General features: G+C 38.5%; 1 protein-coding gene across 5 annotated transcripts in view; it reads right to left on the bottom strand.

Moving 5' to 3' along the window:
- ZNF438 (zinc finger protein 438) overlaps positions 1–25,718 on the bottom strand; it is a 139,584-nt gene that overhangs the window by 15,093 nt on the left and 98,773 nt on the right. For 3 of the 5 annotated variants that reach the window (XM_024750132.1, XM_024750133.1, XM_024750131.1), the window contains one exon: positions 10,809–10,876. In XM_024750132.1, the coding sequence (XP_024605900.1) occupies positions 10,809–10,845 (37 nt within the window). In that variant the 5' untranslated portion in view covers positions 10,846–10,876. Of the gene's footprint in view, positions 1–10,808; positions 10,877–11,846; positions 11,963–14,157; positions 14,205–25,718 lie in introns of those variants that run through there. The other 2 variants (XM_024750128.1, XM_024750130.1) reach the window with 2 other exon arrangements.

Below are 25,718 nucleotides of genomic sequence, written 5' to 3'. Positions count from 1 at the left end.
CCTTCCCGACCATCCCACCTGAAGGCCGTGCTCCGCCCCAGGTGCTCAACTGTTTTCCTTAATTGTCCTTCACAGCACTTATGTTTATAATGAGATTATATCACCTGTCTCCTCCCACTAGAATGTAAGCTCCAAGAAAGCAGGGGCTGGCTTTGTTCACTGCCAGGACCTCGGTCCCTAGTCCCTGTCTGGTACGTGGCCATCGCACAATACGTTATTCACTAAATGAGTGACCTGATAGCTCTCAGCTGTGTTGTCTTGCTTTCTCCTGTGTTTCTGCTGGACAAGAAACTATACAAACAAAACCAACAACCATAAATAATCCTTGGGCTTTCTCTCCTCTTCAAGCTACTGCCCTATCTCCTTTCTTTTCTTTGTGAGAAAATTTACCATAGGTAGAGTATATGCTCCCCGTTTCTACTTATTAACTCTATCTTTCCTCACCCTAAACCCTTAAACCTCCTTGTGAAGGACTAAAATGTCCCTCCGTCAAGAGTCAGATTCGGTGCTTAAGCTATGATCTCACTTCATCCTCCACCCGCTCTTGATAGTAACATCTCTGGGCCACGGATGCAGGAACTGAATCTTCCTGGCGAGGTCACAAGCTGGTAGGTGAGAGATGGGTGTGAACCCACTCTGGCCCCAAAGCTGCTCTCCTTCCGTTCCAACACGCTGAACTTAAGGAAGGGGTTTGGCGATGACTCTGTTTATATTGTCTGTCTCCTCCAGCGGCTGTGAGTGCCACACCATCCATCTCGACGCTGGGAAAATGAAGATCCTTTTGACTAACCTTTTCGAATCAGAGTGTAACCCTCAGGAGAGAACGCGCGCTTCCTTTTCCTAACAGGAGTCTACAGCATGGCTACTGGAGACTTACAGGAAATTTAAGATTTTAAGGAAATTAACACAGAGGGAGTCCCTTCACAGTGCCCTAGTGCTTAAAAGCCAGGCTTCTTCCGTGGTGGCCTTCCTCTTCTTCTTTTTTTTATTTTTTATTGAAATACAGTTGATTTACAGTGTTGTGTTAGTTTCAGGTGTACGGCAAAGTGATTCAGTTATATGTATACATGTGTATCTACTCTCTTTTAGATTCTTTTCCGTTATAGGTTGTTATAGGTTATTGAGTAGAGTCCCCTGTGCTGTATATACAGTAGGTCCTTGTTGGTTTTATATATAGTAGTGTGTATATTTTAATCCCAAACTCTGTGGCCTTTTACAGAGCTTCTGATGAACAAACCCTCCAGGCTTATGTCAAAATGTAACTTTTTAAAAGCATCAATTACACAATCAATTTAATAACACTTTTAGGTACCGACTTCAAGAGGTTTTTTATGATTAGCAAATATGAAAGGAAAAAAATCATTACTAAGGTCTTTTATAATTTCAGTTATAATACAAATTTCCCAGATATTTTTCAAATCCTATTGCACTTGCTTCCAAAACTGAGGTCAACAAAGAACATTAGGACTGAATGAAAAAGTCTGCAAACGTTGGAAGAATTTCTAAATCCCTCATGTGGTAAGTCCTGCCCCTTTAGTCACCCTGACAGAGCATCTGAGAATTTTCCTTTTTTGGGTGGTGAGGGGGAAGCTCCTCGGGGTAAACAAGACGAGTTGCATTACATGCGAGAAAGAGAACAGAGGCCTGGCTTTGGTTCTTTCACTCACTACTGGAGTGAGCCTGTGCGAGACCATAATCTTTCCTGGCCTTAAGTTTCTCTTTTTACCAAGGGAGGATTAGACTAGAGCACGGTTTCTCAAAGTATGGTCTGCCAACCTGGGGAGGGTCCTCACACTCTCTTTTCATACTCGTAATGAGATGTCACTTGCCTTTTCTACCCTGTTGGCCTCTGCACGTGTTGCGTTGATGGAGCAAAGGACGTAATTGGGTAAAAGTGAACTCAGGCAGTGACAGCAAGCTGTCCAAGCAGCCATATCCTTTGCCACCATACTCCCTCAGTAGAACAAAAAAGCAGGATAAAATTTCAGTTTTCTTAAACCTTGATCCTTACGGGCCTTTTAAAAATTCTGTACGATGACGCAGTTCATCCCCCCCAGAGCACTTCTGCTGCTCATTGAGGCATGACGGTGGCCATGAGGAACAGTGCTCATGTGATGGTCTGAAGCTGAACTAGCTGCTCTTCATGGAATAACCATCTTGACTTGAAAGAACATATGACTTGACAGACATATGTTGAGAGAACATATTCAGACCTGGGTACCTAGCAGACATTTTCTCAGAAGTGAATGAACGAGCCTTGTCATTACAAGGCATACATGGCAGTATCCATGGCCAATGATAAAAATCATTCTTTCGAGCAGCATTAGAATTTTGGAAAACTTGAATCCATCACCAGGAGACTGAAGCTTCCCTATACTTAGTGATTTTCCAGGTAAGACTGCTGGTTATTCTAACAAATATGATTTTTAAAATACTGTATAAAATGACATATATAGAAGATCTGCGTAACTCGGTGAACTGTTTTCGAATACACACTGCACGATGGACCTAAATGTAACAGAATACAAGAAGTACACTGACGTGGTTTCAAATTTCACGTTACAACTAAACTTTAAGCTGTTACCTGACTCGTTTAAACTCAGGTATAGTTACCTGACACATTTTGGTGTAGTAGCAAAGAAAATCATCCACAATTACCTGAAAAGGCTATTAAAATACTCCCTCCCTTTCCAGTTACTGTAAAGCTGGATTTTCTTCAAATACTTCAACATAAACAATATATCACAACATACTGAATGCAGGACCAGATAGGAGACTCCTACCATTTTCAGTGAAGCCAGACTTTAAAGATTTGCAAAAAACATAAATCGATGCTAGTCTTCTCACTAATTTTTTTGCTTTGGAAAATATAGCCAATTACACAAAATATGTTATTTATGTTAAGCTGTAGTGAGATTACTGTTATTTTAAAATGAATTCACAAATACATATTTTTTCAGTTTATAATCTCAAATATGGTAAATCCCATTTGACACTACTGACGTGAAAAAATATTCTTTGAGTCCTCAATAGTTTTTAAGAGCGTAAAGGGGCCTGAAACTAAAATGTTTGAGAACCGCCGACTACATGAAATCTAGTTCAAGCTCTTTCAAGATTCTGATTTTTTGTGTGTGTATGTGAATGAGAATAGAAAATAAAATCTGGAAATGTCTTGCTTTTGGTTGATAAGTTTTTGTTTCCTTCACGCTTTTCCCTTGTGAGAATATAATACGGCAGATCCATGAGACAGAGTTGTGAAAATGAAGTGTTTAAAGGTAATTTATCCTAATAAAAATATAAATTATAATTAAATATCACTAGTTGGAAATGTTAGAATACAGCTTAAATAAAAAAATTTTTTGACAAAAATATTATAAATGTTAATGCTTTGAAATTTATTTTACTCAATTTATATTCACAGAACATCTTATAACATATTTAAACTAATGACATTTGCATTTTTTCTCCAATTTTAAGAAATATCATCACAAGATTCTCTTAGTAGTATTAGAATCTTTGAAAAAAACAGAGCACTGTTTTCCTTTCAGAACTTTTAGCAAAATGCATTCAAAATCATTTAAAGTTACTTTATCAAAACCAAAATAATAAGTTGCTGTTTCTAATATAAGTTGGACATTGGAATTTCTGTAAATGTTTTCAGGGTTTTGGTGCCAATTAATTTAAAGACAAGATGTTCATTCAAAGCGTGACTGGACTTACAAATTTCCATTCCTATTAGTAGTAGACTTTTACAAACATAAAATGCCTAGCCTATACTTCTGGCTTGCATAACATCTGAATACCGCTGTCGAAATTCTTTCCTTCATCCCCACTCAGCTTATCAGACCAAGTATCTGCATAAATAAAGATGCAAGCACCTGCTATATGGCAAATGGTCTTGGGGGCAGATGCTCCCATCCCTGTGTTCCTGTTGCTGGGGCCGCATACATTATCTGAACAGATGTATACAATCTGAAAATGTTGGGTCCCACGGTGAGATGTCTCCAACGGCTTCCTATCAAAGTACATAAATGCTGTTTGCACCTGCATTTATGTTAATCATAGGAAGGCAGCAGGGGTTCTGACAAAGTGAGATGTGATGCTATGAAATACATTTACATGGTTAATTGGAGTTTCTGAGGGACTCTGCTGCCGAGTGGCTACAGTGACACTGATACAGGCCAGAGGAGATGATCCGGTGAGTAGCCTGCTTTTTAAGCAGTGGAAATCGGGCTATTTCAAACAACAGAGATACTCATAAACCGAATTTACTAAAAAGAATATTCCAGACTCTAGTATTTTATCTCAAATAGGAGAATAACTCCCAATATGAGGTCTACCTGATAAGGTTTAGGCCACCCAAGTCATTTCCATTTTGTTCTACAAGGAAATTTCTGTAGGTATGTGTGTGTTTTCCATTTGTACTTCTGTCAACAGCATAACATACTAATACAGCAGGTTATTACATTGGAAAGTTCCAATTTCCAACGTTAAGGAGTTAACCAAAACCAGCTTGAAAATGTCAATCTGTACTTGGTCTGCAACATAAAATGGTACCAAAAGCCCAAGAACAGCACTTACACCGCTAGTTAAGATCAAAATGTTTCCATATGAATGTCACATATTTAGAAACATAATATTTTGGTAAAACATAGGGAACGCCCCTCCGCGCCTTTAATGAGGTCACAACGCCACCTTAACCACTAAGTGCAAAGCCTCAAGTCACAGTGCTTCTCCTTGCTACTGTGTATTAAATGTGAGCACTGAGGAGCCAGAGTTCACAGCAAGAGTCGTCTTTGTAGCTTTACTGAGCTAAGAACTTGTGGTCACTTTCAAATAATATACTTATTACCTGATTAACTTGACACCGATCATATCAACTTTACACAAAGTTATTATATCTGCGTTCCGAAAGAACTTTTATTCTGTAACTGACTCTGAGATTTATATCGCGCTCTACGAGTTTACAAAGTGCATCCATACATGGTTGAGCCTCACTTGCAGATTCTGTATTTGTGCATTCACCTGCTTGCTAAAGTTTACTTGCAACCCCCAAATCCACACTGGTGGCACTGTCGTGGTCATGTGTAGACATGCACAGGCAAAAAGTGTGTGTCATGTTCCTAGCAGTAGTTGATGCTCTGCCTTGTTTCAGCTCCCATACTGTAAACAAGTGTCCTTTCTGCAGTCTATTTAGCGCCACATTTAGAAAACTTTTTTCCTTTTTGTTAGTGATTTCACTGCTTAAAACAGCCCTCGAGCATAGTGCTGATATGCTGTGCAGTGTTCCTAAGCATTAGAAGAGTCTGATGTGCCTCATGGAAAAAAATACATGTGTTCGACAAGCTTTGTTCAGGCATGAGTTACAATGCTGCATCTGTGAGGCCAATTAATGTCAAGGAATCAACAAGATACATTCAGTGAGGTGTCTTTAAACAGAAACACACATAAAGCCAGGGTTTGTGTTGATAGCTGATGAAAATGACCAAAGGCTCACAGGAAACCTAACCCTGCATTTCCCGTAGGAGCCATGGTGCAGTATTAGCTAATTCAGTGTTTGTGGTGACTTTACAGAATGTGACGGCTGCAAGTGACGAGAATCAACAGTACCTTATCTCATTGGACTGTGTCAGGGCAAAATTAACATCCCCATTCAAAAGATGAAAGGACTGAGGCTCACAGGTTTGGCCAAGATCACAGAGCCTAGAAAGAAGGGCAGAAGAATAACCAGAGCTCAGCTGTCCAGCTCTTAGCTTGGTGTTCTTTCCCCAGACTGAGAGGGCTGCGGAGGACAAAAGACAGGAAAGGAGCTCGGGAAGCATCTCCAACACCATGTTCGAAGGGTGAAACTTTAGTTAGATAACAAGACAATAAGCCATTCTTAGGCTGAATCCTCATAAAAGGTCAACTCCTGCTTGGATAGACAGCCCAGTTTTATTCATTGACACTGAGCTATAAGAGAGTAGAGCTTAGTTTGGTTTTCCTTTTTCCCCCTTTGCTCCTTGCTCATTGCCCCTCCAAAGGCAATAAATATTTGTTAAGTGAACACATAGACTTGACAACTTCAGCTTGGTGTTTCATAAAAAAACAAAGATTAAAATCTTTTCATAGCACCCGAGTAATATGATTTTTTTTAAAGTGTTTGAGAGTTTAAAGCACTTTTAACAAAATTTAATATGTATTTGAGAAACCACTACATGCCAGGATGCTTTAAAGCCCGCCAAAGACAGAAAATTCATTACAAAGTTTACATAAAGAACCCAACTGATACTAAGAGTCTAAAATAAGTAGGATCATTTTCCTAAACTTAAAAAAAAAGAACATTATTAACTACCTACCCCAAGTGTTCCTTGAGTTCAAAAATTCTATATTCACTAATACCGAAAACGTTTATTTCTGTAAGAGGTAAGTACAGCTTTTTATGTCTCTAAGACATAAGAATATATTTTTAGGCTGCGCCATGATTATTTTTAAAGTATTTCACTGAATCAGAAAATCTAGGGTTTTTTTTTTCTTTTTTATCACAGCTCCAAATCTGAATTCACATGAAAGACAGTAATGGCTATTGGCTTCACAGTTAAATAATGCACAGGTTTTGAAAACTAGTAGGCATGGTACAGAGCGCGTTTAGCTAACTGCAGTGTTTCTGAAGGGGGTCATTAAGACCCACTACTTCTTACTCAAAAGAAGTAAGATGCCTCAAAGCATCTGCCATTTTCTCAGCGCCATTTATTCTTGCTCTCACTGAATAAAAACAGCACTCACAATTTGATAACTGCGTTTAAACTATACAAATGTTATGACAGAGCCGAGAAAAGTGTTAGAAGACCTCTAAGACCTTTCTACTCACAGCAGACTTGCCTAGGAAATGGCAAAACTGAATTGCGAAGCTGGCGAGTATCTAAGAGGTTTGAATGGCTCCAGCAAAACAGACCCTCCCGGGACCTAAGACTCTTTTCTGACCAATGAACAGTGCGGCTTGTGTTAATTAACTGTGTGGGGACTTGACACTCATCCTGCCCTCTCCAAGGTGCTCACTTCAATCCTTAACTGGCACAACTACAGTCAACTTCTTCCTGGCACATAACAAACATAAACTGTCCCTCTAACAGAACCATTTGGCAAGGCTGCTCACTTGTGTGTTTCCTCATCTGGCAAGTAAATCAATGCCTTTGCATTTTCAGTCACTGTGGTGGTTTTCTTTCCTTCAACAAATTTAAAGTGGAAGTTACGGCTGTAGTTGGCCTTATCATGTTGTTTTCATGCCTTTTTTTTTTTTTTTTCCAAAACATGGTTTATCACTTGCTACAATTTGCTGTTTTCCAACACAGAATACATGTCCTTACATTTTTATTAGTTTATCGTTTGAAAGTACCAAACAAAAAAGAAAGTTATGGGAAAACCATAAATCCTATCTCCAAATCCTGAATGCATGAGAAGATAGAAAATTGTAACAAAATAAGTCTGATGAACTTCTGGAGACTCTATAAGTAATACTTTTACACAGAAAGGGATAATAATGACACTATTATAATGGAAAGCTTTTAATATACTACAAATTATCTGAGTGACGTTACAATGTTAATTTCTTTATCCAAAATTAGGAAACATTTAAATAGAAGGCACTGGAATTTCTAATTAGTTTCCTCTAGTTCTTTCCTAGCTTTAATCCACATCCTGTGACCCCTAAACCCCACCTGACTGACTTCTACACTTGTGCTCACATCCTGAGCAAACGCTACCTCCTGTCGTGTTTCCTGACCAGCCTCAAACTTCTGGCTCAACCAACTGTTCTCCAAGTATGTCACACTCAGGTCTAATACAGCATTTGTCATGCTTTATTCTGGTTAATTACACACATGTCTGCTGTTCGACTAGGATTTTGTGTTTTGTAAGAGCGCAGGCTTCTGTCTGATTTATCTTTGGATCCCTCATAGCATCGGGCATAGTTCCTGGTAAGTACTGTCTTGGTGGTCATTAAATCTGCCTGCACTGTAGGAAATCTTGTTAGAAGATAGTGTCATATATGATGCCATGGATTTTCTCAAGCTCCACAACTCTGCTGTGATGTCCTACCTGAATTTCACACGTCAACGCGTATAACGTGCATGTGTGCGCCTGTGTGCGCGCGTGTGTGCTTACAAGTCTGAAATTTGAATGCACTGTAATTTATAGACAGCCATCAATAGTTCATTACATAAATCACTCGGCATTTAATGAATGAATGACGTGATCAGCAAACTTCTCATTTCCCATAAGTGATTATATTTGATGAAAGAAATGAAAACAAAATCATAATTTAAAAATCTGGCATTTTTCTTTGTTAAAAAATATTAACAGTAATCCAGGACACACAGAAAGCATTTGATAAATGAGTAAATTAATGAATAACCGGGCAATTCTTAGGCCTCATAGCTTTCCTTACTGACATAACGCCCCACGATACAAATTCTAATTTCTGCTTACTTTGGATTGAAAGAGCTTTAAGCATTCATATATTTAATTAAGCACAATGTTTCATCAGAGAAGAAAAAGGGGGATGATCTAAAAATAGATTAGAGATCTTCTTTATAAATTTACAGTATGACACAGGGGACAAACAGTCTTGGATTTTGATGGATCTAGGTTCAAATCTTAGCTCAGTCACTGAACTGGTTGGTGACCTTGGTTAAAAAAAAAAAAAATCTAATCTCCCTGAACCACAGAAATAAAGATTATATTGAACATGGTGAGCATTAAATAAAACAACGGATGTCAAGCTGTAGGTAGAGCGACTATTACACTGAGGCCCTCGATTAATTGAGATCTTTTAGTTATTACCTCTCTTTGTCTGTCAAATCCTGGGTTTGGGGCTTACACACCTTTGGCCCCAGGAAAGACTGATGCAGAATTTGTGAGAGCTGCTGAATCCTCACTAGGCTTGAGGGCATCTTCTACGTTGGTCAAGTTAATGGAGGTAATAACTAAGCTTACACAGCAGCTCAGAGAGGTAGACACAAAACCAAAACAAAGTAAACCTTGAGGAGAGCAAAGTAGGCAAGAGGTGTGAGTGGAGATAAGCTTTACTTCCCTGTGTCAGCCAGAAACCCAGCAGCTCGTTGCTTAGTGACTCACCCCGACTCGTAACCTGCTAGAGCTGGGAAAGAATGGCAAGGAATCCTGGCTTCGCTAGTAAGAAACCCAGGCTTAGGGGCAAAATAATTGGTCTGGCGGCCCACAGCTGGTTGGGGCTATATGCGGGACAGGACCCAGCTTTCCTGACGCTCAGTCCAACACTCCCTCTTCTAAGCAGCCACACCTCTCCTCGCCTGCTCAGGGGCAGGAGGTCAGGCCAGCTCGGACACTGATCGGCTACAGGTGCAGAAATCTCCCAGGGGACACATACCGAAACGCTCACAGGCATGCACACTTCTAACTTCTAACGAGGGCCTGCTCTCCCTGCCCCTCGCCCCCGTCCGCTCTCTTGCCCTAGTGTCTGGGGCTAGGACGTGTGCGATTCTCAAGGGCTCTTACTCTCCCTCTGGCCACGGGCCTGGATGAGAAGCCAGCCGCGGGTCTGCTCTGCGTTCACTTCCCATGAGCGCCCCGGGATCACACGTGGCCTTTGAAGGCGGCGAGGCATCCCCAGCAGGAGGCAGCCATGCCCATCTTCCCGCATGGGCCTCCAGAGGCGGGCAGGGCCCACGTGTTAATAACCACCCCTGACAGCAAGAGCCGCTGTCACCTCATAAGGGCCCGCTCCGCGGGGAGCCGTGTGCAGAGTGATTTACATGCATTACCTCCTTCAATCCCCACATCACCTAGAGCGTAGGGCTTACTTTCTTCATTTTACAGATTTATAGATGAGAAAGTTAAGGTCAAGTGATGTACCCAAGGTTATGCACTGCAGGGGCAGAAATGACTTTCAAACACAGACGCCACACTCTTCACAGTTATGCCACCACCTTTCATTTTGGCAGAGCAAACAAAGAGTGTTTTTCTCCAGTTCAGGGGTCTTTAAAGCAAATGCCCTCCTTTCACGAACAGCTACACCTTCCACTAAGGAAGCCCAGTTCTGAATCATTTAAAGGCATTATTTTTCTCACACACATATCAAACCTTCTGTAGGGAAGAGAATCAGCAGAGGCCGGGGAAAGACTTGAATTCCTCTCAAAGGTTAGACTTTGCCGTTTATACTGAGGAAAATTTAGTTATTCTTTATTCAGAAATGACTCTATCTCCACCTGTAAACGGCTTTCCTGAAAGGTCCAGGAGCTCTTGCTAAAAGAAAAAAAAAAAACCCATGATTTTCTTTTTAAAAATTCATATGGAGGGGAAACGGTTTCTTTTATGTTTCTTTTTGTTAAATGGGTATATGGGAAGAAATAGGTCAAAAATGTATAAGCGAACATCCCCTCTCTCTCTACATGCGTGTTGTGTGTGCATACGTGTGCAAGAATATATATACTGTATACAGCCTTCTCACTAGAACACCTGTCACTCTGCTTCGTTAAAGCCAATGCTCCGTAACTTCATTTGGCATCTGTTAGCGCCAACTAAATTACCAGCTGAGGTGCTGGCGTCTGTGAGTTTTACGTGGGGTGAGACGGGCTGCTCTCAGTAAAGGGGACGTCGTCTGATAAACCAGGGATCCACAGACACTCAAGTCATTTACCAAAAGAAATCAACTTTCGTATGTAATTGGATTTTTGGTTCTTAGTTCCAGGAAATAAGTCACCTTATGGTTAGAGGACAGTGACGTTAAATGCGTTAGTTAAAGCTCTTTACGACACACGCATTACCGGTTTCCCTGGCGTGGCTTATCTCACCTTGATCTTTTGGTGGTACTGATGAAGCACTCTGCATTATGATGTCTTTGACTTGAACAACAATTTGCCTAAAAATGACCAAGCACAAATAATAATTAGAAAATAATTGAGATGCCATGTTAACACAAACGAAAAATATAAATTACAAGCTTTTTAGTTATAACTATATGAGTAATAAGGAATGGACTGAACTATTGGGGAACTGAAGTTTTTATTTTCCTTCTAGCTTTTATACAGACAGGCTTTTACTGAATGCACTGGTGTGGGCTTGGAGAGGGAGCAATGACACACCGAGAGGGCCCTGTATCTGCCTCTCCGCCCTCGTAGGGTCAGGGAAATGTGCAAGTAGGCAGTTAAGGTTCCCTAAAAATGCCCTGCCTGATAATTATGTTTTATAGATTCTGCTTAAGAAATAACTAAAATGTTTAACAATATAAGGAAAGCAGTATAACTGCAATATAATCATGTGATGAAACATAATTCAGTCATTAAAATGCAATTTTGAAGATTCTGTCGCTACATGGAAAATGGTGATGATACAATGTACTGGATGCACACATCAAATGACATACACACGAGGATGACAACTATACAGAAAACGAAGGCACAGAAAAATGCAAGACAGGAAACATGTTAATATGGATATTAGCCTTGTTCTTGGTGATATAATTACAGGTGTTTCCCCTTCCATTTTAGCTACTTTCCAAATTGTCTAGAATACGGGGTTCCATATTAATAAACTATTTGAATGTATAAGACAATTAAAGTCCTTACTTATTAAAGTAAATATTTTTGTAAGCCTTCAAACATGGAAGTGTTTCTAAGCACGACGCCAAAGACAGAAGCCATTAAGGTAAAGACTGATGAATTTTTCCATTGAAAATTTTAAATGTTTTTAAAATAGAAAACTAGGTACAATAAAAGGGCATGACTTCTGCTTCCAGCCAAGATTGAACAACAGAGACCAGGTTTGCCCTCCTTCCTGAAACAACCAAGACACAGACAAAATACACGAAACAATATTTCGAAACACTGGACCTTAGGTGACGAAGACTGATCTTTGAGAGACAGGAAACAAATGAGGTGAACGCTATCATCCACAGTGCAGGAAGGGAGAAAGCTGGTGGAAATTCCCAGAGTAATGAAGAAAAGAGCTGGAGAGAGAGAGAGAGAGAGAGAGCAATGAATAGGGTTCCCATCAAGTATTCACAGGAATACTGTCTGCTCTTACAAGTCAGACTGAAACAACTCCTAATTCACAGAACGCTGGGTACAGTACAAAGAATAATCTTGCTTTAATAAAGGGGAAGAACTGGTCCTACATCAAACATTTCTTTGGTTTCACAAAACAAATCTTAAAGCAAGACCTAAAAGGATCAAACCGTTTCCAAGTGTCTTACCTGTGTATTTAGAACAAGGCTCAAGAAGATTTACAGAAAGACAAAAATATCCATCACCCAAGAAAGCAAAAGCCAGAGTGTCTGACATCCAATAAAGAAGTACAAGCAATACAGAGAGGCAGGAAATATGGGCCACAGCGTAGAAAATAATAAAAGCTGACCCTGAACTGACACAGACGTTCGGATTAGCAGACAAGATCATTAGATGTATAGCGGTAGTTCGTATGTTCAAGAAGTTTAGACAGGAACGACATTAAAAAAGACCCAAATAAAATTTCCAGAGATGTAAACTACAATATATAAGGTAAAAAAATACACTGGATAGGATTATCAGCATATTAGGCATGTCGGAAGAAAATACTAGTGAACTTGCAGGCATAGTAATAGACACTACCCAAAATGAAACTCAGGAAGAAGAGAGCAAAAGAAAAATGAACAGATCACCAGTGGGCTCTAGGACAACTTTAAGCAGTCTAGTGTATCAGTAACTGGAGAAGACAGAGATGGAAAGTCAGAAAAATTATTTTAAGAAATAGTGGCAGAAACTTCCAAATTTGAGTAAAGCTATGAACAGATCCAAAAAGCTCAAACAACTTAAAGCGTAAGAAACATGGAAACTACACCAAAGCATATCATGACCAAATGGCTCAAAACGAGTGAAAAAGGGGAAGATTTAAAGTGAGGCAATGCGAGTAAGAAGACATTAGAGCAGCATCTTTAAAGTACTTGAAGAAAAAAAGATCTGTAATCTAGAATTCTATGTTCACAGAAAGTATCTTTCAAAAATAAAGGGGAAATAAAGGCATTTTTGTATACACAAAAGCCAAAGGAATTCATCACAAGCCCACCCGCACTACAGGAATGTTAAATGATGCCCTTTAAGTAGAAGGAACATGATATTAGATTAAAATACAGATCTATATACAGGAAGGAAGATTTCAACACTAGAAATCAGAACTACATGATAAGCATGTAAGGCTTTTTTCTTAATAAAATCTCTTTAAAATATAATGGTTTAAATAAAAATAATTAACACTGCATTGTGGGGTTTATAACATATGTAAAAATAAAATGTATGAGAATTTCAGGACAAATGTAGAGAGGGGAGAAATGTGAGTATATACTATTGTAAGGTTCTTTAGACTACAGGTGAAGTGGTATAGTATCACTGGGAGCTAGATTATAAGTTAATCATGTATATTATACACCGCAAAGCAACAACTAAAATCACGAAACAAAGAATTTTATCTAATACGCCAACAACAGAAAGATGGAATCATAAATATACTCAGTTTTCAAGGGAAAACAGGAAAAGAGAACAAAGAATAGGTAGAACAAGTGGAAAACAAAAAGCAAGATGACAGATTAAAACCTAAACATATCAACAATCATATTAAACATAAATGATCTAAATATCCCAATTAAAAGATGGATTGGACAAAAAAGCAAGACCCAACTACATGCTGCCTGTAAGAAAGGCACTTTAAATATAAGGACACAAACAGATTACAAGTAAAAGAATGGAAAAAGATATATCATCTTAGCACTAGTCAAAAGAAAGGTGGTGTGGCTATATTAGTATCAGAAAAAGCGGATTATAGAGCAAAGAATATTACCAGGCATAACGAAGGTCATTTCATAATTATACATTCCACCCAATACAACAGAATACACATTGTTTTCAAGTGCACACGAAATATTTATTAAGGCACCATATTCTGGGTCATAAAAACAAGGCTCAATGCACTTAAGAGGATTCAAGTCATAATGTATATTCTCTGAGCACAATGGAATAAAAGTAGAAGCCAAAATCACAGAAATGTATCTGGAAAATCTCCAAATATTTGTTAACTAAATCACACACCTATAAATAACCTATGGATCAAAGAAGAAATCAAAAAGAAAATTAGAGTGTGTTTTGAACTGAATGAAATGCAAACATAACATACCAAAATTTGTATGATTCCATTAAAGCAGTACACAGGGGGTAATTTAGAGCACTAAAAGCATCTATATTAGAAAAGAAGGTAGGTCTCAAGCCTCAGTTTCCACCTTAAAAAAGAAAAAAATAGTACAATTAACCCAAAGTAAGTAGAAGAAAGGAAATAAGAGATCAAAGAAAAAAATAAGTGAAATGGACAACAGAAAAATGGATAAAATCAATTAGATCAAAAACAGATTCTTTGAGAATATATAAAATTGATAAACTTTTAGCTCAACTGATCAGGAGAAAGAAGACACAAATGACCAGTATCAGGAATGAGAGAGGTGTCATCACTACAGACTACCACTATTAAAAAGACGTAAGGGGGCTTCCCCGGTGGCGCAGTGGTTGAGAGTCCGCCTGCCGATGCAGGGGACGCGGGTTCGTGCCCCGGTCCGGGAAGATCCCACATGCCACAGAGCGGCTGGGCCCGTGAGCCATGGCCGCTGAGCCTGCGCGTCCGGAGCCTGTGCTCCGCAACGGGAGAGGCCACAACAGTGAGAGACCCGCGTACCGCCAAAAAAAAAAGACATAAGGGTCCATTACAAACAACATTTTGACAATAAATTTGATAATTTAAATAAAATGAACAGTTACCCTGAAAGACACAAACTACCAAAGCTCACTCGAAAAGTGAGCCCTATGTTTTCAAAGAAATTGAATGTTTAGTTAAAAATCTTCCCTTAAGGAACTCTAGGCCCAAATGGTTTCTTTGGTGAATTCTACTGAATATTTAAGAAAGAAATAAAACCAATTAATTAATACCAATTATACACAAAAACAATATTTAAGGAAGAAATAACACCAATTATACACAAATTCTTCCAGAAAACTGAAAAGGAGGGAATTCTAAGTATCTAATTCTATGAGGCCAGCATTATCCAGAATCCAAAAATCACTCAAGAAGCCACTGGAAGGAAAGAAATCTCCGGACAATATCCCTCATTAACAGAAATGCAAAAATTATAAACAAGATGTTAGTAAATCAAATCCAACAATATTAACACATCCTGACCATGTAGGGTTATCCCAGGAATGTACACGTATTTAATATTCAAAATCAATGTAATTCACCATATTAACAAAGTAAAAAAAGAAAAACTATGTGATCATCTCAATAGATGCAGAAAATGCATGTGACAAAATCCAACATTCATTCCTTTAAAAAAAATCTTTTAGAAAAGTAAGAATAGAAGGAAACTTCCCCAACTTGGTAAAGGACATCTATGAAAAAACCTATGGCTAACATCATGCCAACAGAGAAGAAGTGAATGCTTTCCCTCTAAGTTTACAATTAAGAGAAGGATATCTACTCTCACCAATATTGTATTGGAAGTTCTAGCCAATGCAGTAAAGCAGAAAATGAATAAAATGCATCTTCACTGGAAAACAAGACATAAACTGTATTTGCAGATGGCGTGATTATCTACATAGAAAATTCAGTGGAATCTATAAATATAACTAAGTGAGTTTAACAAGGTTAAAGAATACAAGATCAATATATAAAAATCAATTACATTTCATACACTAGTAACAATCAGAAATGAAACAATAAATCAGAAATTAAAATGCTATTTGTAACAACATCAAAAATATGAAATAAGGGTCAATCTGAAAAAAAGATGTGAAACACTGAAAACTACAAAACAATGATGAGAGAAATTTTTAAAGACGTAAATAAATGGAGAGATATACCATGTTCACAGGTCAGAAGACTCAATATTGTTAAAATGGTAATTCTCTGCAAATAGAGTTATAGATTCAATGGAATCTTAATCAAAATCCCAATAGACATTTTGTAGAAATTAACCAACTTATTCTTAAATTCACATGGAAATGCAAAGAACCCAGAATAGCCAAAATCATTTTTAACAATAAGACAAACAGATAATACTCTTTTAATTTCAAGGCTTATTAGAGAGTCCAGAAATAAACCCATACATATGTGGCCAACTGATTTTTCATGAAGGTACAGAGGGAAATCAGTAGAGAAAAGATAGTCACTTCAACAAATGGTGCTCGGACTATTGGATATCCACATACAAACAACAACAAAACTTTGAGATATACCTCATACCACATACAAATCCAAAGGGCAACATACACCTGAATGTAAAACCTAAAACTACAAAACTTCTAAAACACTATGGCTTTTCATCATGTAAATACGTCTTAGATAGGACATCTAAAGCATAATCCACAAAATAATAAGTTGGACTCCAAAATTAAAAACTTCTGCTCTTTAAAAAACTATTAAGCGAAGGAAAAGACAAGCTGCAGAGTGAAAGAAAATAATTGCAAATAATAAATATGTAAAGACACTATATCCAGAATAAAGTACTCTCAAAACTTAATAATAAAAAAACCAAACATGCAATTTAAAAAAACAGGCAAAAGATCTGAAGAGATACTTCATCAAAAAAGATATGGCTTGCAAACAAGGACATAAAAAGATGCTCAACATCCTTAGTTATTACAGAAATGTAAGTTAAAACCACAAATGTAAGTGAAAGTCACACACCTATTAGAATGGCTAAAATAAAAAAAAACACAACACTATACCAAGGCGTTGGCAAGGACGTAGAGGAAGTGGAAGTCTTTCACACTGCTGGTGCTAATGTGAAATGGTACAATTACTTTGAAAAACAGTTTGGCGTTTTCTTCATAAGTTAAAGATACACCTATCATATGATCCAGGCAATTCCTTCCCACTTATCCAAGAGAAAAGAAAGCATATGTACAAAGAATGTTCACAGCAGCTTTACTGATAGTAGCCCCAAACCAGAAACAACCTAAATGTTCATCAACAGGTGAGCAGTTAAACAAACTGTGGTACATCCATTCAACATAACACTCCTCAGGATTGTAAAGGAATAAATTATTGATCCACACTACAATATGGATGAATCTGCGAAAACATCATGCTGTGTGAAAGAAGCCAGATAAAGAAAGGGTACATATTTTATGCCCTCATTTTTATAAATGTTTAGAAAATGCAAACTGTAGGAACGGAAAGCTGATTAATAGTTGCCTGAGCACGGGAAGACAGAGAGTTGGGAGGAAGGGCCTACAGCTGGGCGCGACGAACACAGATCCACCTGTTAGTGAGAAGAATACATTCACTACCTTGATTGTGGTGACGGCTTCATGGGTGCTACATACATATAGCAAAACATACCGCATCGCAGTTTAAATACATGTAATTTATTGTATGCCAATTACACCTTAATACAGCTGTCAAAAATTAAGGCAAATATTGGGAAAAAATGGAAAATTTACAATAGATATATAGTCACCCACTTACTCATTTAACAAACAGTCTTTGAGGTGCAACTATGCAAGGATATGGTAGAAATGGTCCTGGCACGCTCAGGTCTGTTATAAACAAATTAATGAGAAAGCACTCCATAAAACTAGCAGACTTATATAAGTCAAACTAGTAAATCATTAGAATGTCCAGCCTTACTAATAACCAAAGAAATGTACATTTCAAAAAAAAAAAAAATTTAAATTTCTTTCCCTAAAAAATGGCAAAAATAGAAAAAGACAAAGCAATGCATGCTTGGAAAAAGTCTACAGAGAGGTGCATGCAAAGCGTTTGGGGGGTATTTTTGCAGGATGCACCCTGAGCCTTAAAGTTCTGCATTCCTTTTAATCTAGAGCTTCCTTCCACCTCAGAAAATCCTGATAACGTGCAAAGCTATATACTACCATCTTCACCATCATCATCCTCATTATCCCGTTAAAATTCTTCAGGGTACCATTTGAGATATACACCAAGTCAATTAGGATACATTTTTATAATGAAACTATTACAAACACTGTTTCTTAAAATATTTAAAAATTTGAAAAATGTTCGCCACACATTTTTATATGAGGAGTTGGTTACTGTACCACTCTGTAACCAACTTAGGAGAAACTGCCACATGTTAAAAGTGGCTATATCGCTGAGTGAGGAATTAAACTGTTTTTTAACTTTCCTTCTTATGCTATGGACATATTGCTATGTTTCCCCAATGAACAAGTACTATCTCTGCAGTTGAAAAAAAGCAAAACAAAAATCAAGTTTTTATTTTAACTGCTTTGGAATGTTATATTAGATAAGGATTGCCAGTAAAATAATCTCAACTGTACACCCCCAATATCTTGGTACTTAAAGTAGAAAATTCACTCAAATGGAGTCTGTTGTCTTCTTCAGCCGCATAAAGCATGACTGTATTTAATTCCACTGTAATTATGAAAAACAAAAGGGCAATAAATACACCTAATGCGTATTAAAGAAAACACCTGAGTAATCACGATATCTCATCTTCTGATTGGGCTGGAAGTAAAAGGCCATTATATACATGTTCTACAGGAAAGATGCGTTTAAAAGTCACGTAAGATGTATTAGCATTTTTCAAATATCACACAAGCAAAGTCAACGGGCATCTTGACTCAAGGTACTATGAAACAGCATTTAGCAGCCACTGTGTCCTTCACAGTCTAGAGAATCTCTGATCATTATAACCTGGCTTTTGCTACTTACATGCTGAAAAGTACATTAAGTAGAAAAAGCTATTGGAAAGGAACAAAAACTAAAGAACACAATGAGTGAATACTATCGATTATAGCAAGACTTAATATGCTTTATAAATCACTCATACGGTTACTTTTAATTTTAGTTTATATGTCACATTTAAACAGAGTTGATTAAAAATGAAAATTTAAAAATGAAAATTAGGTGAATTGGTTACTTGAGAAGTGACAACTTGATGGTGCTGGAAATGGAAATCTTCTAGCTGAGGAAACCTAAGGCACACCTTGCCTTGTCTTTGCTATGCTGCCTTGACAAGTTTCCTAAAAACACATCTAGATAAAGAATCTTACAGAATAAATGAAAATTGTTTGCTCTATGCTCAATAAGCTTCTTACCATTAACCCAGAGTGTGAGGATGCGTTTAAGAGCGTGCTCTTGTGTGTGGACGTAGGCACCATCCAGAGAGCTACAATGTGGATGTTACTCGAGATTATTAAGGGAACTTAATATTAACTGATTAGTATTAGGGAATTATTTCTAGGGAACTATTTCCTAAAGAATAAACACTGTCATTCAGATAAGTGCCATAATATAATGAAATTGGTCAGAAAAACTTGAAACATGAAAACATTTAAAAAGGTAATAAAGTCTCTGGGTGTCTAACTATGGGTCATTTGTAACAGGCTCTTCTTTATATATGAAGATAACACTACTAACCTATTGATTGGGAAGCTGATCTTCTCCCAGGCCTTCCTTCAGTTTTGATTCTATGGTGATCTCGTGGCTCTGGATTTTAAAGCATTGCACAGGGACTGTCCCACAGATTTTAGGTTTGAGGCTAGAGCCACAGTTGGTGAATCTACAGAAGACACCTGTCCCTCCACTGTATTCTACACTATAGCTCTTCTGCACTGAGTATTTGCTATGGGCTGGACCTACAAAGTAATTCTCACACACACACACACACACACACACACACACAATCTTCTTATCCTCACCAGGGAATCAGCACTGCCCTCGTCTTTACGGTCAAGAAACTGAGGCCCAAGGAAATTAAGTAACGTGCGCAAGGTCACTTGGATGAGCCAGAACCAATTCTCCAGGTGTGTCTGGTCCCTAAGTTCATACACATGCTCCTGCACCACTGCGTTCAGTCTCCCTTCCCCTCCATCTTTCCTCCATTTTTCTGTCTCATGAACACCTGTACGAGTGTGTACCAGGTCAATGGAAATACAGAGAGAAGGTTTGTTGCTGGAAACTAGAATTAAAGGAAAATCAGTGAAACAAAGAATGGGAGTGAAGTAATAGGGAAAAAGTGATTTAGAGAAGCTGGGAAAGGAGTGAACCTGGGAAATGAGAGAATTCAGGGGAAAGCAATAGTCATCTTGAAATATTTGAAGGGAAGTTACATGGAGGAAGGATTCGAGGGACACTAGGTAACTGCAGTGGGCAGTAGTCAGACCAGGAAGGGAGACAAGTGACAAGGAAGCAAACCTCAGCCGGATGCAAGGAAGCAGCTCCTCACAACTACTGACGTTCAACTCTGACGCCCACTCCATCACCTGCTATTTGAAACGCTGAACTCTGTCACTGAAAACGTTGAAGGAGAAGCTGATTGAAGCCTTTTTTGTCCAGCCCTAAGAACCACTCATGGTATACTTCAGCACCATGGCAGGAAAGGCCTCAGAAAGGCTGCATAACCCCAGACATCATATAAGTAAAAAAGCCACCTTTCTTTTACTGTAATAAGGAAATAGTCATAACACAGAGAGGGAAAGAAAGGAACTGCCTGAATGAACTTGTACCTATGAAGTATCCAATGATGCTCTGTTCTTCTATAAACCTGGGTATTGTCTGAAAACGTTTAACGCACTTGAGGATGAATTCTCCTACCTTGTTTAATTTCATGCGCCCATTATATTTCACTATTTTTCTAAAAAAACTTTTCAAATCAGCTTTATTGAGGTATAATCTACATACAGCAAACACACACACACACACAAACGTATATATATCTATGTAGTAATTACATTCTTTTTTTTCCTACATTTGATGATGTTTTGACATATGAGGGGCCTGGCTGGCTGGACAGAGTACCCCTTCCAGGGCTAGATAATCCTAGAGATAGCAAACCACCTCCGGAGAGCACATCTTTCAATGCAAAGTCCAAATCCCCAACCACTTCCTTTATGGAACTCTTACACAGCAAGCCAGTATTTCCCCTGGCTTCAATCACCCCAGGGCCAGGCACTGGACAGCTAGGACTACCTTAGACCCTGGAACCACTGACATCATTCAAACTAGCCAATCCTAAACTGTTTTGCCCTGCTTCGCCTTTCCCAGGGAGACCACAATAAAGGCTCTAGGCCATGCTTTCCCATCCCTCCTTCCCTGGAACTTCCCCATGTGGCCCTGAATGCCTGGCACACCCGCTTTCTTGGAAACTGTAAGTAATAAATTCTTCTTTCAAAGGCAGTTGTCTCTGTGTCTGTAACCCTACCACGCCCGATTAAAACAAATCCCAGATACATTACAAGAAAATATAGAACATTAACATCAAAAAGTTCCCTCATTACCTCAGAGTCCCCTTGTGTTCTTTTATGATCCACCCCCACCCCCTTTCCCTGGCCCCAGGCAATCACTGATGCTTTCTGTCACCATAAATTCGTTTTGCCTGTTCTAGAATTTCATATAAATCAAACAGTATACATTCTTTTATTGTACGTATCAGTAAATCATCTCTTTTTATTGCTGAATGGTATTCCATCCTATGACTCTAGTGCAATTTGCTCATCCGTTCACCCATGGTTGGGCATTTGAGTTGTTGCCAGTTTTTGGCTCTCATGAATAAAACTGCTATAAATATTTGTGTCCAAGTCTTTGTGTAGATAAACATGTTCATATCTCTTGGGTGAAACCGCCTAGCGTGAAACTGCTGAGTGGTTTAACTTTATAGGCAACTGCCTGTTTTTAAAGTCGTTGTACTATATTCCACTGGTTTAAAAAAATAACTTTTTTAAGCATGGATGGAATTCAAGTTTCTCAAGATCTTTATATAAATGAGAGGATCCCAATACCTTAAAGCTCAATTTTCCGAAAATAATGTAATCTTATGGTACCCAGATTCTGACTAATAGTAGCAGTCATTTGCTCAGTTATAATAAATGCTTATTCCCATCTCAATCTGCCCTATTTAAGAAACAAATAAAATTCTGAAATTGGCACAAAAGGATTAGAAAAGGTGAAAGATAATCTACAGAATGAGTTTTGATCCACTTAGAAAATTCTTAACTGCCTGTATTAATATTTGCATTAATATAATGTATTTGACAATCTTCTTCCTCCCCTGAGGGGTTGAACACTGCTAATCAGTTCAATTAAAAAGTTCCTCTCGGGGCTTCCCTGGTGGTGCAGTGGTTGAGAACCCGCCTGCCAATGCAGGGGACACGGGTTCGAGCCCTGGTCCGGGAAGATCCCACATGCCGCGGAGCAACTAAGCCCGTGCGCCACAACTACTGAGCCTGCGCTCTACAGCCTGCGAGCCACAACTACTGAGCCCACGTGCCACAACTACTGAAGCCCGCATGCCTAGAGCCCGTGCTCCACAACAAGCCACTGCAGTGAGTAGCCCCCGCTCGCCACAACTAGAGAAAGCCCACGCGCAGCAATGAAGACCCAACACACCCAAAAATAAATAAATAAGTTTTTTTTAAAAAAAGGGTCTCTTTAAATTCAGATATTTCTGAATGTCAGTCACTGACACAGTAAAATGCTTTACAGAGTTGTCCTGGGGGACTAGTTTGTTCGAGTCCCTCCAAGGCAACTTCTCTTCTACTGAGCGTTACAGAAAGTCTGGGTTGTCCCACTTCCCCTAATTTTAGACCTATTGCTAAGGTGGTCTCACCAGATATTCACCACTATTCCCCAAACCAAAACCCGAAAAGACCAGACTGACCCTTCATTTTCAGGACCATGTTCCAGCCCCACCTCAACTGTGCAATGTGTTAAGAAGTTGTGGAAGGATGCGAGAACCGAGTGGGGAGATGTATGTTTTTAATTGAAACTTCTGTGAGCTTGAACAAGTCATTGAATCCTTTTGTCTTTTAGTTTCCCTGAATTAGAAAGGGAGAGATAATACTATTTGACCCATTTGGCTGAAGAAAGGATTAAACTTAGAATACTACGGGTTGAAAATACTTTGTAAAAAAAAAAACTATTCAAAAAACAGGGTATTATATATGGTAGTAAAGTTCTGCAGGATTCTTCCAAAAGGAAAAAAAAAAAAAAGATTACTGTTGAGTTGGCAAAAAAGTTCATTTGTTTTTTTCCAAGAAAAAAGAGGAATATACTAGAATATACTTAGAGATACAAACAAGGTCATTTTCACCTGTAAGATCTAATCATTCACCCTCGTAAAGTGCAAGCACATATAGATATTTGTTCTTTCACGTGTGTTCCACATATGACTGAACTAGGCAGGGTATAGTGTTTAGGAGGGCATTCTTCTAACTTAATAAAAATCTACCCAGGAAAATATATTCTAGCCTTAGACCCTAGTTTTTCTTTTCCCCTTCACAGATTTTCTGTAAGATTACTTCAACTTCTAAGGCTCTAACCACAGCTCTAAATTTGTATTTCTAGTTCCCAGGCTCCAGGATGAAATACGCTCTGCTTATTACACAGCTCCACTTGGCTACCTGAAACCTAAATGCAGCTCCTGCCTCCTAAGGTTTAAAAAAATGTTTTTTCAGATTTATTGAGGTATAATGAATTGACAAAGAAAATTGTATACACCGAATGTGTACAATGTGATGACGCGACGTATGCATATTTTGTAAAATGATTACCACAGTCACAGGTCAATCAACATACCCCTCACCTCACAGTTACTTTTTTTTTTCCCCCTGTGGTAAGAACACTTAAATTGTGGCGAGAACACTTAAGGTCTACTTTCTTGGCAGATTTTAAGAACACAACATAGTATTACCAACTATAATCACCATGCTGTACATTAGACCCCCAGAGCTTATTCATCTATCTTCCCCAGAAACAAGCACTTTGAATTTTTAGAGCTGACTCTTCTTATATTTATACCTCCATTCTGTCAGTAACATGCTTACAATCTTACTTCTTGATTGTTCAGTGTTAGGCAGTACCTCCTGGTGTCCCACTGTGAAGGTTGAAGATTTATCTCTATTCTTATCTCTCAATCAACAAAAATCTTGCTTAATAATTTTTCTGAGCACAGAAGTCCAGGTTGAAATTTCCACTGTCTTCCGGTTTCTAGTGTTGCTGTTAAGAAATCCAAAGCTATTTGTGACCCTTTGTATGCAGTCTGTTTTTATTTTTTTCTCTATGGAAACAAGGTTTTGAAATTTCACAGTGAAGTCTCTCAGCCTGTTTTCAACCATTTGCCAAGTGTTTGGTGGGCCTTTTCAATCTGGAAACTCTAGATCCTGGGACATTTTCTTCAATTATTTTTCTAAGATTTCCTAATTTAGTTTTCTCTGTTCTTTTCCCCCTGAACTCTTCTTATTCCGATGTTTATCCTCCCTGGACTGTTAACACTTTTTTTCCCCTTTTCACATGTTTCACCTCTTTTTTTTGATGTGGACCTTTTTTTTTTAAGTCTTTACTGAATTTGTTACAATATTGCTTCTGTTTTGTGTTTTGGTTTTTCAGCTGCCAGGCCTGTGGGATCTTCGCTCCCCAACCAGGGACTGAACCCGCATCCCCTGCACTGGAAGGCGAAGGCTTAACCACTGGACCGCCAGGGAAGTCCCGTGTTTAACCTCTTTTGTTTTTGCCCTTTCTGGAAAAATTCCTTAACTTTATCTCTGAGTTCCACTATCATCTTTACCCAGTAGTCCTGAAAGGGTCTTTTTCATGCAAATCTAACCATTAAAATGTTTTCCTCGTGCTTCATGTCCATCAGTGGCTCCCTGCTGTCCACGGATGAAGCCCGGCCTCCTCAGCCCGGCACGCGAGGCCTTTAGCGCACTGGCCTGTGTGGCCATCACCACTGCATCTAGCAGCTGCATCTCAAAAGGCCGTTCTCATTTGCCTCCACAGCTCTTCATGAACAGCCTTCTCGCCCCTGCCCTGCTGGACAATTCCTACTCAACGCCTCTGCAATGTCTACAATTTCTTGGCCCATTCAAGAAATTTCTACTGATCTGTCCATTACCTTTCAACACACGTTGACCGGCTCTCTTGGGACGCAGCATCTGCTTAAATCTGTCCATTTTTCCCCTTAAATCTGTGAGTTTCCTGATGGCAGGGGCAATGCCATATTTATCTTTATACTTCCAGAACCTAGAAGTGCCTGGTTTCTAATAAGGTTTAATAAACGCTTATTGAATGAATAAATGTCAATAATTCTGTAAAAATAAGAGTGCTAGAAATTATTTAACGATACTTGCATGGTTCCATCTAGTACTTTTCATACCATCTAAATCTTTCATTTTCAATAGATGAGTTTCTAAAATTCTGAGTCATTTTTTAAATGAATAGTGATTTTTGAAATCTGAAGCAGTATCTTATTAATTCTGCCATTACTATACTTCTCTATAACTTAAAGTGACAGATAAGTGACTAAGTTAATTTTTTCAGTAATAAATTTCCTTTGATCTCTGCAGATTGCCTGGTTGTGTTTTTAGGGCTGAAGCACTCCTAAAATGACTTAAAAATTATCTTACGTAAATGTAAAAAATGTCCTCGTTTCTTCAGTTTCTCTAGTAGCAGGTGTGGGACTTTTCAGATATATCAACATTGTTTTAAGTGTCATTAACTATCAATAACAAGTCGTAGGAAACAATGATTCCCAAAATTATCTATAAATGAAGTAATTTGACAATGCTGCTTTCCTGTTAAAAGGCCTGAGTGCATTTTAGTTAAGTCTAAAAAGACCCAAGATTTAGGCAAGTTTTAACAAACGGGCATTCTTCCATCCCTTATTTATTCAAAGGTAAAAGATAAAGATGTAAGAAAAAAAACATTTGGTTCTT

The sequence above is a fragment of the Neophocaena asiaeorientalis genome, unplaced genomic scaffold (assembly GCF_003031525.2).
Source record: "Neophocaena asiaeorientalis asiaeorientalis breed wild unplaced genomic scaffold, Neophocaena_asiaeorientalis_V1.1 scaffold4, whole genome shotgun sequence".
Taxonomy (NCBI): domain Eukaryota; kingdom Metazoa; phylum Chordata; class Mammalia; order Artiodactyla; family Phocoenidae; genus Neophocaena; species Neophocaena asiaeorientalis.
The sequence above is the reverse complement of the archived record's forward strand: the minus strand, read 5'-3'. Positions and strand labels throughout refer to the sequence as shown.